This window comes from Ahaetulla prasina, chromosome 8 (assembly GCF_028640845.1).
Source record: "Ahaetulla prasina isolate Xishuangbanna chromosome 8, ASM2864084v1, whole genome shotgun sequence".
NCBI classification, from domain to species: domain Eukaryota; kingdom Metazoa; phylum Chordata; class Lepidosauria; order Squamata; family Colubridae; genus Ahaetulla; species Ahaetulla prasina.
This window is the reverse complement of record NC_080546.1, coordinates 31,730,603-31,746,358: the sequence shown is the minus strand read 5'-3', so window position 1 is coordinate 31,746,358 and position 15,756 is coordinate 31,730,603. Positions and strand designations below refer to the sequence as shown.

Below are 15,756 nucleotides of genomic sequence, written 5' to 3'. Positions count from 1 at the left end.
TGCATGCCCATTATTATTATTATTATTATTACTATTATTATTTTATAACCTTTTTTGCTATTTTGTTAAATATAGTAAATCACTGCAGTTTTTAAGTGAATCACATGGTTGGTAAGCAAATCCAACTTCCCCCATTGACTTTTCCTGCCAGATGTCATCTCGGAAGGTTGAAAATGATGATCACATGACCACAGAATGTCTCAACCATCATAAACACATGCCAATTGCTCAGTGTCAAATTTTGATCACATGATAATGGGAATGCAGTAACAATCGTAAGCCCAAGTACTGATCATAAGTTCCTTTTTTTCAGTGTCTATAACTAAATGAATGGATACAAGTTGATTATCTTGAAGAATAGCGCAAATTTATATTTCCTTCATGTTTGATTGTACTGCATTTCCCCATTACTATGTTCACTAATGGCATGGTAAAGAGTGTGGAGGCTGGTTAGGGAAAAAAAAGAAAAACAGCAGAGCATTCCGGCATTCACAAACTTCCAGTTCTTGATTTAGACCATGGAGTGGCAACCAATATTTCATGAATATTTATCTTGGAATGTAGACAAGCTGCAAATTAAAGCACAGAATTTATATTCATGGGTCCAATTAAGCACCTTCAGGAATCAAGCCAAGAAAAAAAATGTGAATTGAGGAAATACCAAATATTCTTGTGAGGAGATATTAGAGCGCAATGTCACTGAATAAATTTTGGATAAATTTTTGTAGTGGCCTTATTTACTGTAGCCATCATTTTTAGACCATTTTCAAAAAGTCTTAAAAGTTTGCTTTATACATGTCAAATTAAAAATAATTATCAGAGTATGTCTAAAATGAGCAGGTTCAGAGTATGCCTTTGCTTTAAATTAATATTCAGAAAATTTCTCCCAAATAAAAACTAAGGCAGCTAGATATAACAGAATAACAGAGTTGGGAGTGACCTTGGAGGTCTTCTAGTCTAACCCCCTGCTTAGGCAGGAAACCCTTGGCTTCTGAAAAATATCTCTCTTCTTAAAAACATCCTGTTAGAGCACCCACAACTTCTGGAGACAAGTCATTCCACTAATTAATTGTTCTAACTGTCAGGAAATTTCTGCTTATTGGAGTCTCCAGTGCAATTTGAAGTTAATAAGTATTTATATTGTAGACTTAAAAGTTCATGAACTATTCAAAGTTTATAAAACTAAGATTGGACCAAGAGCAAGGCAAGTAATATCCTGGGAAATCTCAAAGAACCCGAGGTTAAGAGCTAAGGAGCTTTTTCACATTGGCCAATGTCAGTGTTCATGAAGAACACTGAACAACAATGGTTTGCAAGGCAGAGTCGCAAGGAAAAAGACACTATCCAAAAAAAAAGTACTGCTAACAATTTTCAGTTTGCAAAGGATCATGTGGATAAGTCAGAATGCTATTAGAAGAATGTTCTTTGGATGGATGAGACCAAAATAGAACTTCTTGGCTTCAGTGAAAAAATGTTATGTAGTATGGTAAAAGTAAACCATTACATGAGAATCTTACCTCCTATGTTAAACATGGTGGCCCATCCTATGCCCTGAAAGCAGTTTCATGTTTGTGTCATGAAAGCAGTCAGAAGTGGGGATGGGCGCAGGCTAGGACCTTGTCGAGGCTTATGGAATTCCTTACTTCCTGATGTAAAGATAGTGTCTCCTCCCTTTGAACATTTAGAAGAAAATGAAAATAGTTTTTATATTGCTGGGTTTTCAGAACATTTTAGAAATGTTCTGAATGCCATGCAATTCTACTCGGCTTCTCATTTTTTAAAATGATATTAGGGTTCTTTAAATATATGAGTTTCCTAGAACTTAATGATTGGGATAGAAATCATGTAAGCTAATTAAGTATATTTAAAAAATAGCAATCTCTAGGGATACCAATGGAAGTAAGAGCTAAAGGTAAAATGCAAATGGTTTCTGCTAATTGGTTCATTTGAATGGACTCTTTGTAGTTCTATATTAAGATGATTTTGATTTCGTTTTCATTTTGAAATGAAATTTGGCTTTGAAAAAAATAGGACTTTAAATACTGTTAATCTAAAGGAAGATGCATGGTTATTTTGCAATGTTTGCTACCGTGCATAATTACAAATACTCAGTTAATTTGATCTGTTGCTCTATTTTTCCAGTCATCTCCAATCTTTGGCTTTGGTAGCATGAATTATAGGCTATGGAAGTGTATATCTGATAGGTGCTAGGTTAAAAAAGTTTGTCCTGTCCTGTTTCTCTACCCTGTGTTGTTTTAGGGTGAGAGTGTACATCAGTGGTAGTCAGCCTGGTCCCTACCGCCCATTAGTGGGCGTTCCAGCTTTCATGGTGGGCGGTAGGGGTTTTGTCCGATACTGAAGCACTTTCCTTTTTTTATATTTAATTGACTTTTTAAAAAAAATTCATAACATTATTTAAAAACATTTTCATTAGGTTTTCATAAAATTCCCCGTGACAATTTAAATTTCTGAAAATATACTATTTGTATTGCCTGCGCATAAGTTTAGTGCATGTTACGTAAGTGAAACTAAATGGTGCTATAGTGTGACTGCAAATAAAAGAGCCTCATCCCAGAATAGCTTGCGCTTCTCCCCCCACACCACCCAGCTGTAACAGACAAGCAGAGCTGGTAGCCGGCGCCTCCCCCAAACCCAAACCATGATGCGCGAGAGGCATGCGCAGACGATGATACATGGTGCATTACTGTGGAACTGGTGGGCGGTTAGAAAATTTTATTAGTAACAGATACAAATAGTGGGCAGGAGGTATAAAAAGGTTGACTACCCCGGTGTACATTCTTTTGCCTTCCTCTGCATGAAAAATAAGTACAGATAGTCCTTGACTTACAAATGTTCATTTAGTGACCGTTTGAAGTTACAACAGCACTGAAAAAAGTGACTTATGACCATTTTTCACACTTATGACCATTGCAGCATCCTCATGGTCACGTAATCAAAATTTGGATGCTTGGCAACTGGCTCATATTTATGATGGCTGCAGTGTCCCAGGGTCACGTGATCCCTCTTCTGTGGCCTTCTGACAAGCAAAGTCAGATTCATTAAACAACCATGTTACTAACTTAACAACTGTGGCCATACGTCTAGGACTATCTGTATTCATCATGATTTTATAGTAACAGAAACTATTGGTATACAACCCTTCTCAGGGATGCAGCAGATGATTCATGAAAGAGGAGCTGGAACAGACTGCAGCAGTTGAGTGTATGTAGCAGACATCTATCACAAGTGTAAGCAGGCTTTCACAAATTCACTAGCCAAAAACTTGGAACAAAAAAAAGAGGGGAAAAATGTGTCTTGCTCTGCCAGAACACTCAGTATTTTAAGAGGATATTTTAAGAGCAAAATTAGACTTCCAGAGCTCTTTTGGGAATGTTGTGCTGTCATTTGGTTAGCTGGTGGAAGGCTGCACCATATTTGGTGTTCTGATGTTCAATATTATTTTTAGTTTTCTCTGTCTCTAGATCCATTGCCCCATGCAGTCTCTGAATTATACCCCTTACTTTATGAAGATGTTTCTCAGTTTAAGATATTCCTTAAAAATACTTCCCAGTTGCTGCTGACTTCATTCCAATATAGGTAGCTATTTAGAAGAACAAATGGAAAGTTTGATTACTGTATCTGCTGACAAGACAATTTCCAAACGTTCTTTTTATTTTACCTGTAATCCTTGCTTCCTTCATATTTGATCTCAAACTGTGTCTTTCTTTATCCCTCAGTTCTATTTATTTTTTTCCAACTGTCTTCATTGATAATGCAAAAACAATTTGGAGAGGGCAGAATTAAAAAAATGTTGATATAACTTTATTTGCTAAATAAATCATTTGATGTAAAAGACCCTTCCCCATATATTTCCCCATCCTTCTGTTAAATGAACCCTGAAATAATGTGTCCATCTTAGAAATGAACACATTTGTCAATTTTATTTTCTCTCAGTTCCCAATATCTATTTTTATATCCCAAAATTGCACAAGTTAGTTTTTATTTTAATTTTTTTTAGAAAGCACCAAAGCATATATACCGTGTTTTCCCGAAAACAAGACCTTGAAATAAGGGCTTGGCCTTATTTTGGGGGGTCTTATTATTAAAGAAGAGGGGGACAAGCTATTCTCCACAGGAGGGCAAGACAAGAAGTAACAGATGGAAAATTATCAAAGAGTGATCCAACCTGGAATTAAGGTTACATTTCCTGATAGTGAGAACAATTAATCTGTGGAATGTCTTGTCTTCAGGGGTTTTGGGTGCTCCAACACTGGACATTTTTAAGAAGAAATTGGACAGCCATTTGTCCAGAATGGTATAGAGTTGGAATAGAAGACCTCCAAGGTCCCTTCCAACTCTAACATTCTGTATTCTGTACTGAAGTTCTTCATTTTATATGTGCTAATTAAGATCTTTTATAGTTTCTAATGTTTATTGTATCTATATTGGTTCAGTTATATATGCTTGAAATCTCTTGTAATTCAGTTGTATTGCATTTTGTCATCTGCCTTAAGTTTATTAGAATATAACCACTATTTTTTATTTTACTTGTTTTGTATTTTCTTATTTTCAGGACCATTGATTGTTAGGTGGCTGCCTAAAGTTAAAAAACAATTTTTACATTGTCTTTTTTCCTTATATAAGGAAGTAATTTTAATTATACTTTGCCGTGACTTGATATAAGTATTTTCTTAAGCAATATTTAACATGGATCAAGTATTTGAGATGTTTGGTTCAAATAGCAAATCAAGATTAGATCTCTGTGCACTTGTGAAAGATGTATGATTTGAAGTTTTGATAAAACAAAATTAAGTTTATATAGCATGTAGTTTTGTGATTAAAAGTTATATTTTATATTCTAATTTTAGAAGTAATAAAGATTGTTCATAAAAATGAACCTATCGAATGATAGGCAGAATAACATTTAAATAAATTAAACAAAAATAAGAAATCAGTTAAATAAAATCTTCAATGTCAGCCTTCTGTTGCATTTGTCGACTGCAAAATTGCAGTTCTACATTTTCAGTTTGGTTAGAACTTCATTTTGGATTTTAGATCTTGCTTAGTCTACTAAGTCAAGAAAAGATTAACACCAAGTGTCACTTTTAAAGTATGTGCCATCTTGAATAACACTGTATTGAAATGCTTTACAATACTGTACTGTTTGCTATTTTCAAAATTCTGTTCAAGACAAGTAGCAATAGAATGGATTTGAAAGACTTGTTTGACCAACTCTTTGACCCATGACATACATGTTTTGTTGCCATTAACTACTGTTCTTCGGTGCCAGTTTGATTTCTGTTGCAGTGTTTCCATTTATAGAATTTTCCCTCACCCTTTTTTTCCTGTAGTCTTAAGAGTTTCTGACCAGAAGGATTACTCTTTGTAATCCATTTCTTTCAAAATTAATTTGAGTTTTGATCTGTTTAAATTCTGTTTAAGATGCAGTTGACTTTAAACTTATAAAACATATTTGCATAGAAGGACTGGTTTTATATTAATTAATATTTATATTAATTTAAATTATATTTATATTTATATTAATGGATTAGAGCAGGAGTGTCAAACTCAAGGCCCATGGGCTGGATCCGGCCCATGGGGTGCTTAGGTCTGGCCCGTGGCACTGCCCTAGAAACAGTGAAGGGCAGGCCCTCAGTGCCTCTGATAGCAAAAACAGAGTTCAGGGGGACACATGCAGTCCCCCTGAGCTCTGTTTTCACTGGCAGAGAGTGGCAGGAGACTGTTGCAGCCGAAAATGGAGTTCGGGAGCCCATTTTTACTGGCAGAGCGCTTGGGCCACCACAGATGCCCCTGACACGAGTGACATCAAGCTGGCCATACTCACCCTGGCCCCAGAGGTCAAACACAACCCTGATGTGGACCTCAATAAAATCGAGTTTGACATCCCTGGATTAGAGGATTGTTAAACTCTTTCTTATGTATGTATATACGTATATGCCCATCAGCCAAAAGTATGATATAACATAACAAATATCACAAGAATGTTATAGTTACTCACTTCTCTATACATGCTTATTCTGTTTACAAGTAAGGCCATATCAATCATGGTTTGTTAAACCAAGCTTCTTACAAAATACTTTTTATGAAATAAAAAGAGTTTTGTGCTGCTTTTACCTAGAAGAATAGTGAAAAATACTGGTTAATGATTTTACAGTTTTATTTTTTCTGAATGAAAGGTGAAATTCTGAAGTTTGGCTAGTTGCGTGATGATACCCATTAGCTGTATTCAATTCTAGTGGGACTGTAAGTTTGTACATGTTTTTCATAAACTTAGAGAGTACATACTTACATGGATTTCTCCAAATGGCAATTATAACACATTTTCTATTTATGAAACTTTTGCTTCTATTTTAAAATAAACATATTTTGAGAGAGTACCATATTGCTTTTCAACCTGCAGTTTACTTAAACTAACTTTATGTAGCAGACCATAGTTGGAACATAATGTTATTTTGAAAATATTCAATATATTCATTCAGTTCTGTGATTAGACTTGAACTATTCAGGTTACCTACATTGACAGATCCTTTATATAATTGCAAAATCTAGTTTACATTGTTTATTTAAGACTAGGAATTGGATTGTATTAATATATAATGTATATATAAAGTATAAAAATGTGGCCGGGTGTAATGACATTTTACTTCCTATTGCTTCAAATTGTATTTCCTTCTTCCCTTCTTTAATTGCATTTCCCTTCTTTATAACAGAGATATACTTAGTGAGCATAGAATAGGGCCAAACTCTTGTTTTTTCTTTAAAAGTAACCCTTTTATTTGGAGAGTATTTATGACTATTTGGATCTAGATTATCCCTGGTCATTCCATGGGGCTACATCTGTGTATTAAAACATAAGCCTTTGTGTTACCAAACAAAGGTTAAGCTGGATTTGCATATACAATCTCCTTTGGGATAAAAGATGTCAATGCAGATTGCATGGACTTTTGACCTAAGTGCTCCACATATAAATATAGTTCAGTATATAAAGTCAGAGAATGGAGCAAAGAGCTGGATTCATGCTAATAAACCCCTTTACAACAAGCACATGCTAATAAAAAAGGTATTCTTGAAATTTTAATTTTAAAAGCCTGTTAAAATTCTATCCGCAGTTAACTTGTTTATATGTGTGTGTGTGTGTGTGTGTGTGTAAAGTATATTGTTAGTATATTTTAATGGATTTTATGTTTAGATTTGTCTTGTTTTATATAATAAATTTACTTTGTCCATAATTATGGGATATTAATAATTCCATGCTAGTGTTGGCTTTCCCCTTGGGTCGACTGGCTGTTCTTATGACCTGGACAGCTGATGACTAAGGGACAGCTCCAGTTGTGGCTGAATATTAATTTTATAATTTCATTTCAACTTCATTCTCTAAACAGAAATAACTCACTTTGGTTTGGATATCATGTTAAGATAGAGTTAGGCAAAGTTACAGCTGTGGGTATCACTGGATCTGCAGTTGCCTCTGTTGGAGCCTGTTTGGCTGTCTATTTCATTTCATTTTTTTTTTATGCCTTTGAGTCATGACTTGTGGCAGTAGCTTAGACTAGTCCTGCAGTTTTCATGGCAAGGCTTTTTGTAAGTGGTTTGCCATTTCTCTTTCCTAGGGCTAAGAGTGACTTGCCCATGTCACCCAACTGGCTCTGTTCCTAATGTGGGACTACAGCTCATGGTCTCCTTTCATTTCTAATGTGATGCCTTAAGCACCACACCATACTGTCTCTAATTCTTAATGTGTTTGTTGAAAATTTATTTATTTAATTTATAATGGACACGGTGACTCTGGGCCGTTTATAACTTTAAAAAAGCTAAAGTATAAAACCCATATACTGGGTATGTCTAGTTTAATAAAAAGAAGGACTAGGGGAGACATGATAGCAGTGTTCCAATATCTCAGGGGTTGCCACAAAGAAGAGGGAGTCGGGCTGTTTTCCAAAGCACCTGAGGGTAGAACAAGAAGCAATGGGTGGAAACTGATCAAGGAAAGAAGCAACTTAGAACTAAGGAGAAATTTCCTGACAGTTAGAACAATTAATCAGTGGAACGACTTGCCTGCAGAAGTTGTGAATGCTCCAACACTGGAAATTTTTAAGAAAATGTTGGATAACCATCTGACTGAGATGGTGTAGGGTTTCCTGCCTGGGCAGGGGGTTGGACTAGAAGGCCTCCAAGGTCCCTTCCAACTCTGTTGTTTATTAGATTAGATTAGATTAGATTAGATTAGATTATATTAGATTAGATTAGATTAGATTGTGGAAAATGGTTGGCTGTGTTCTACTTTACCTTAACTTAGAACTTTTATATGAGCAGTTCATGGTCTATTCCAGTCAGCCTCTGGCCACATTTCTGTTATTGTAACTAAATTCTTCTATCTCCTTTTAGTAGTAATATCGTCTGTCTGATTTCTTTATGTGTTATGTGATGATATCTATATGGGTAAGACTGTTAGCAACAGAGACATCATTGAATTGGCAAAAATTGATAAGTTTTCCCGTTTTCATTTGTTTGCTGTGCGTACAGTCCAATAACATTCTTGCCTTGCTGTTTTCATCATTGATATTCAAGTCCCCAAGCACAAGCAGCACATCTTACTTGCATGTACTGTCAATTTCAGATTGAACTTGACCATAAACCTTGTCAGCCTCTTCTTCTGCAATAGTGATTAGAACATAAACATGCCCAGCCTGTCATATCAACTGGTTGTCTACAAAACCTAACTGATTTTATTCTGTCATTTATTACAGTGTACCCAGATATTGTCTTTGCTTTATCTTTTATAACTTTGAAAACAGTGCAATTGCTTCTTTGCTTATTACCTGTTGAGTAGTAAGCAGTATGAACTTCTAAGTGACCTTTTCCAGGCCATTTCAATTCTCTGATGCAAAGATGTCAGAGTGTAGTAAATTCATTTCATCTTTCACTGTGTTAACCTTTCCTGTCTTTATGCGGCTCACATTCCATGTTCCTACAGTACTTCTATTTTTATAACTTCCAGATTTTATTCTCTTTAACTTGCTATCTGGAAAGCCACACCATAAACAATTCTGAGAAGTTCTCAGCTCTTTTTAGTAGCATACCTAGTGTCATCTGACCTGAAAGGCTCGTTGTCCAAAATTACATTGTCAATAGCTTTATCTTGTCTATCCATGTGTTTTTCCTGACAGATATAAAATTATGCCTTTGCCATTGTCTGTTAAATGGTCTTTATCACTATATCTCACACAACATCATATAACACTGCAACGTAATATAGATACCTGCTTCTTTTAGTTGGTGTCAGCCTTCCAAGTAGGCCAGATCAGGAAATGGACAAGACATATTGGAACTCTGTTGTTATAGTAACAGAATCTTGAAAGCCTGCAGCATTTTCGTTTCGTGATCCAGAATCAAGGCATTATTCCTTCAGATTTCTGAGTATCACTTTCTTTCCTTCCCAGATTTAATTCATGTTTTCCAGTGCGCTGCTTGGCTAATCCTGTTGGAAATACATACACTCCCAGTGCTTTTTATTCACTTCACTCAGCAACACTCCTCACCCTGCATAGTGAGGCAGCATAGCAGGCCTTGGGGTGATTACAAGCAGTGTTGAAGACAGCAAATGAAATGGTTGCCTGTTTTGCAAGGAAAACATTCAGTTTCACTGATCATATTATCTAGCCGTACAGGTCACTGTAAAAGCAGATATATGTATAAACATTGGATCTGTCAGTCTTACGTATTATGAAATACAAGATCAGAAGAATTAAGGTTTTAGACCAATTCCATTAATGTGGGCAAGGTTATATGGCAACAACAACAACAACAAAACAGATTACAAATATAAGAGCAGTTTCAGCAAGCTGAATTTTTATGTTACATCTGACTTTGAAACATACTGTCTGCATCAGTACTATGTGTTTTAAAGGATTAAAATTCTAATAAAGTTGTGCTGCTCATTGCATACATTCAAATTAATATAGCTGTAGGCTTCTGTTCTTAGAAGCTGATTCATGGACAAAAACTCATTCAAAGTTGTGTAGAAAGTTGTGCGGAATAGATATTATGTAAATGAATACATGGGAGAAAACTAAGAAACTTGGTAACCTGTGCTGCCTTCAGCATTGTGATTAAAACTAGGTCCTGACTTCAGTGTAAATTTTTGGATAAGCTATGTACAATTAAAAATTATTCTTTTATCTGAAATAGAAGCTTCTGAGAGTTAGGCAAGTTTTCTCATGTGAAGATAAAAATAATATCATGGACATGGACAGGTTGCTGGGTAGGCTGAATGCCACCACATGTTTACTGGATCCGTGCCCCTCCTGGTTGGTACTGGCCACACAGGAGGTGACACGAGGCTAGCTCTGGGGGATTACAAATGCTTCTTTGTGGGAGGGGGTCTTTCCCGCTGCCTTGAAAGAGGCGGTGGTGAGATCTCTCCTCAATAAGCCTTCCCTGGACCCAGCTGTTTTAGGGAATTACCGGCCAGTCTCCAATCTTCGCTTTACGGCGAAGGTTGTAGAGAGTGTGGTGGCATGTCAGCTACCCCAGTACCTGGATGAAGTTGTCTATCTAGACCCGTTCCAGTCTGGCTTTCGGCCCGGATACAGGACGGAGACAGCTTTGGTCGCGCTGGTGGATGATCTCTGGAGGGCCAGGGATAGGGGTTATTTCTCTGCCCTGGTCCTATTAGACCTCTCAGCGGCTTTTGATACCATGGTATCCTGCTGCGCCAGTTGGAGGGGTTGGGAGTGGGGGGCACCGTTTATCGGTGGTTCTCCTCCTACCTCTCTGACTGGACGCAGACGGTGTTGGCAGGGGGGCAGAGATCGACTCCGAGGTGCCTCATGTGTGGGGTGCCGCAGGGATCGATTCTCTCACCCCTCCTGTTCAACATCTATATGAAGCCGCTGGGTGAGATCATCAGTGGCTTTGGGGTGAGATACCAACTGTACGCTGATGATACTCAGCTGTACTTTTCCACCTCGGGCCACCCCAGCGAAGCTGTTGAAGTGCTGTCCCGGTGTTTGGAAGCTGTACGGGTCTGGATGGGGAGGAACAGGCTCAAACTTAATCCCTCCAAGACGGAGTGGCTGTGGATGCCAGCACCTCGGTACAGTCAGCTGCAGATGCGGCTGTCCATCGGGGGCGAGTCGTTGGCCCCGATGGAGAAGGTACGCAACTTGGGCGTGCTCCTGGATGGTCGGTTGTCCTTTGAAGATCATTTGACGACCATCTCCAGGAGAGCTTTTTATCAGGTTCGCCTGATCCACCAGTTGCATCCCTTCCTGGACCGGGATGCCCTATGCACGGTCACTCATGCTCTCGTTACCTCTCGCCTGGACTACTGCAATGCTCTCTACATGGGGCTCCCCTTGAAGAGCACCCGGAAACTTCAGCTAGTCCAGAATGCGGCTGCGCGGGTTATTGAGGGAGCGGTTCGGAGCTCCCATGTAACACCTATCCTGCGCAGACTGCACTGGCTACCTGTTGTTTTCCGGGTGCGCTTCAAGGTATTGGTTACCACTTTTAAAGCGCTCCATGGCTTAGGACCGGGCTACTTACGGGACCGTCTATTGCCGGCCTCTATCTCCCAGCGTCCGGTGCGTTCCCACAGAGAGGGACTCCTCAGGGTGCCGTCAGCCAAACAATGTCGACTGGCGGCCCCCAGGGGGAGGGCCTTCTCTGTGGGGGCTCCTACCCTGTGGAACGAGCTTCCCCTTGGGCTTCGACAACTACCTGACCTTAGGACCTTTCGCCGCGAACTTAAAACCTATTTATTTCGTATGGCTGGACTGGCCTGATTTTAAATTTTAAATTTCAAATTTTTAATTGAATTTCGATGGGTTTTAAATTTTTGTAATTCTTATGGGGTGTAATGTTATTTTATATTTTTTGGCAAATTTGAATCAGTTTTTTAAGGGTTGTTTTAATTATTGTGTATGTTTCTTGTTTGTATTTTATTTGCCTGTTCACCGCCCTGAGTCCTTTGGGAGAAGGGCGGTATACAAATTAAACATCATCATCATTATTATTATTATTATTATTATTATTATTATTATTATTATTATTATTATATATGCATGCTCCTGCTTCTAATTAACAAGTCATATATATAAACTTTCAAGAGAGTCACTTTTTGAGAGTAGAGAAGTAAATATCAGAATACTGCCTGAATGGGTGAGCTACACTAGAAACTGATGAGACACGGTGTACAGAGCCTTTCTTATTCTCTTGAACCTCTATTATCTTGCTGAGGAGCCTTTTTGTACCAAGTTGGGAGGCTGAGAACCAGTATAGTTCAGTGATTTTTCCCCATTGAAGCAGAGGCTTTGGGACTTTAGCAACAGGTAGATCATGCAGCATATCCTACTTTGTCTTTGTTAGGGACAGATTGTTGCATACTACATTAACTTGTTGAGGCCAACAAAGAAGTATTGAAATATTCACAATTAAAAAAAGAATGTCCAGAAAAACATGGTATTATTTTGGTTCTGAGAGTGAGATTATGTCTAGAAAACAGGGGTGTCAAATTTAAGGCCTGTGGGCCGAATCCAGCCCACTGGGTGTTTAGATCTGGTCCACAGGGCTGGCCTGGAAATAGCAAAGGACTGGCTTGTGGTGTCTCTGCTAGCAAAAACAGGCTGGGGGGGGGGACATACGTACTACCGTGCCTTGTTTTGGCCAGCAGGGTGCTGCAGGAGGCTTCTATCCTGTCTCTCTTCCCCTGCCCCCCTGCTGGTATCCTTACGATTTATATTGACTGCTTCCTAATATTATTTGATTGCTTATTTGTACCCTATGTTGTACCTTATGATTCTTGACGAATGTATCTTTTCTTTTATACACCGAGAGCATATGCACCAAGACAAATTCCTTGTGTGTCCAATCACACTTGGCCAATAAAGAATTCTATTCTATTCTATTCTATTCTATTCTATTCTATTCTATTCTATTCTATTCTATTCTATTCTATTCTATTCGCAAACACTTAATGGCTTAAATTAGCCATTACAGAATAGTTTATATGTAACTGAATTCTTGAAAAGGTTTTATTACATTTGGATAGAATATTATGAAATTTAGTATCCCAATATCTGGAATTTTATATAGTTTAGCAATACAAAAATGGAATTACCAAATAAACAAAGCATTAGATGGCGTGCTACACATTTAATTGAAGGAGTGTTTATGTATTCTCTTATCTAATAAGATTCTATAGTTATTGCTATATTCTTTTTCAGGTTTTCTGCAAAAATGCCTGATGGAAAGATTATTCATTTTCATCCTTCTATTCTCCATTTTGGAATGCAGTGAGTATTTTTGCATTTTTTCAGAATAAAGGCAAAATAATATATTATACAAAAATAATATTTTCAAGAAAAGAGCCTTTTGTCTGATTTCATTTCTCATTACATAAGATGCATCAATACTTTCAGGGTGATTATGAAAAGAAAAGTAAATAATGAACAGATACCATTTTTTTTTTAATTATGAAAGAAACAGCACATTAGCTAAGTTTTAAAATAATTACAGCTCTTAAGAGGAATATGTAAATCAACTACATTAACTTGCTTTATAATCTAGATTGTTCACCTACTTATATCATAGATGTAGTGTTATATCAAACCATGGTTTGTTGTAATGTGATCAGGGCAAGGCTCATGCATTGTTACTATATTGAGTCTCTGCTAATTTCAGCCATAGTTTGACCTTATCCTAAAACCCAATTCAGCATATTCAAGCAATACTCTTCTTGTTTGATTCTGCTTTGAAAAGCAAATGAAAACAATATTTAGATAATATATTGAAATCCTCAAATATTGAGAGTGCCACAATGCTAGGAAAGAAGAATTTGTGTCATTGTAAACCATGGCATTGATACCATGTCTTCAGTTATTGCAAAATTATCTTTTTTCAAATTATGTTGAAAATAATGTTATTTTTGTGGAGTATAATTCTGTAGTGTTGAAACTGAGTTGGAACAAAAAGAATAATCTATCGTTTTAGCAATGTCTTCTTATTTCACCTTTTCTTGTTCCCTTAGGTTACTGGGGCTGCCCAAAGCTAAAATGCTCTATGCTTACAACCCTAATAAGGATAGAGACATTCTAGTGAATTCAGTGTTTACAACGACTAGGCATTTTCATGTGTCCCCTGCTCATAGCAGAGTGAGTATTTTAACGCCTTTTTGAAAATTATGTTGCAGTAGCATGCAAGTTTTTGCCGAAATCGCAGTGCTTATATTTGTAAGCACACAATCAATTTATAATTAACAAATGAAGTTTACATCCATTCATATCAGAAAAGCGGGTTACATTGACTTGCTGTTGTCATCTTTATTTATTAAATTTTATTTTATTTATTAAACATTCACCACCATCTTACGTCTGGGTGGCTTACAGTATTAAATTAGAAGAGGAAATGCATTGAAGCCAATATATATTTTTCATTCCTTGATGGAAAAAAATAGAGCTTGGTAGGAAAAATCCTCTTTTCAATCATTCGAAATCATCCTATCATTTCTGTCCTTTTTTCTGAAGAAAATACTTGCAAAAGAGAGCAAACATTGCTTGTAAAATGCAGAGTTGCAAGTAAAATGCTTTATCAAGTGTACATAATATTTAAATATTCTTTTATATTTTACTAATAACATACAAAAATGTTAATAAAGCATTCAGTATAGTCCATTTATAAGAGAAACATTGGTCCAGTGTGTGACTTCTAACAATAATTGTTATATCAAATAATTTAGTCACCTTTCTGGAATTTTAAAATACCAGTCATTTAATAGCAAATGCATAATCATAAATACAAGCCAGTTGCTAAGTACCCAGATTGTCATCACATGACTGTGGGTATAGTGCAACGGTTGTAAGTGCAAACTTAGGTCATAAGTAACTTTCTGAGGGCATTGTAAACAATCGTAAATTGAGGATTACCTGCAGAATGAAGTCTTTATGGATTAGTGCTATTTTACCATACTGAAACACCTGAAATCAGTCTGAATTTTATGTCTCCTGAAAATTTCAATTCCCAAACTGCACTCAAACTGCAAGTATAAAAAGTTTCTAACACAATAACACAAGTTGTAGCTATGATACCTATGTGTGCAACAACCACATTATTAAAAGCTGAAGTACTAATTCTTCTTTTATGTGGTGCTGTATGTGCAAGGATATCACTTCCCTAGAAACCCTTGTCTTGAAGGCCATTTGAGGCTCGCTCTAGTGGTTAAAATATTGACTCAGTTTTAAGACAGAAAGTTGTGGCTTTGGCTCAGTTTGTATTAATAAATAAGACACATTCCCCTGTGAAAGAACTGAAATATTTCTGATTTAAAACATGTTAAAAGATACCAAGATAACCAAGAAGTATATTTATAATTTTGCGTTATTAGAACACATCCTTTAAAAAATAAAGGTGAGTTGACAACATGTTACTCGGTTCTGTCTCATTTGTGGGAACATACAACAAAGTTTCCTCCCTCCTTTTTGTAAAGCTTATTTTTCCTGTTATAAAGTACATGATGTGAACGCACACAGAATGCAAATAGCAAGTTTGAAATGTGATTCAAGCCTTGAAACATAAAGCAATTTGCACATGAAACTGCAGAGCTGATGTTAGATCAAGGTCTATATATCTGTAAGGCTCCTCCTTTTATGCTCAGTGGGCTGTTAAACCTTAACAGAAGCTGATAACCAGCTGTTTTAATGAAATATTTAAAATATGGTTTGCAGGCTCCATGTTTTC

The 15,756-nt window shown here is 36.8% G+C and overlaps 1 protein-coding gene across 1 annotated transcript in view; it reads left to right on the top strand.

Moving 5' to 3' along the window:
- The window catches only part of TMEM131L (transmembrane 131 like), a 73,124-nt gene that overhangs the window by 13,171 nt on the left and 44,197 nt on the right, over positions 1–15,756 (top strand). The window contains exons 4-5 of the mRNA XM_058192613.1: positions 13,248–13,316; positions 14,051–14,174. Coding sequence (XP_058048596.1) covers positions 13,248–13,316; positions 14,051–14,174 — 193 coding nt within the window. The remainder of the gene's footprint in view (positions 1–13,247; positions 13,317–14,050; positions 14,175–15,756) is intronic.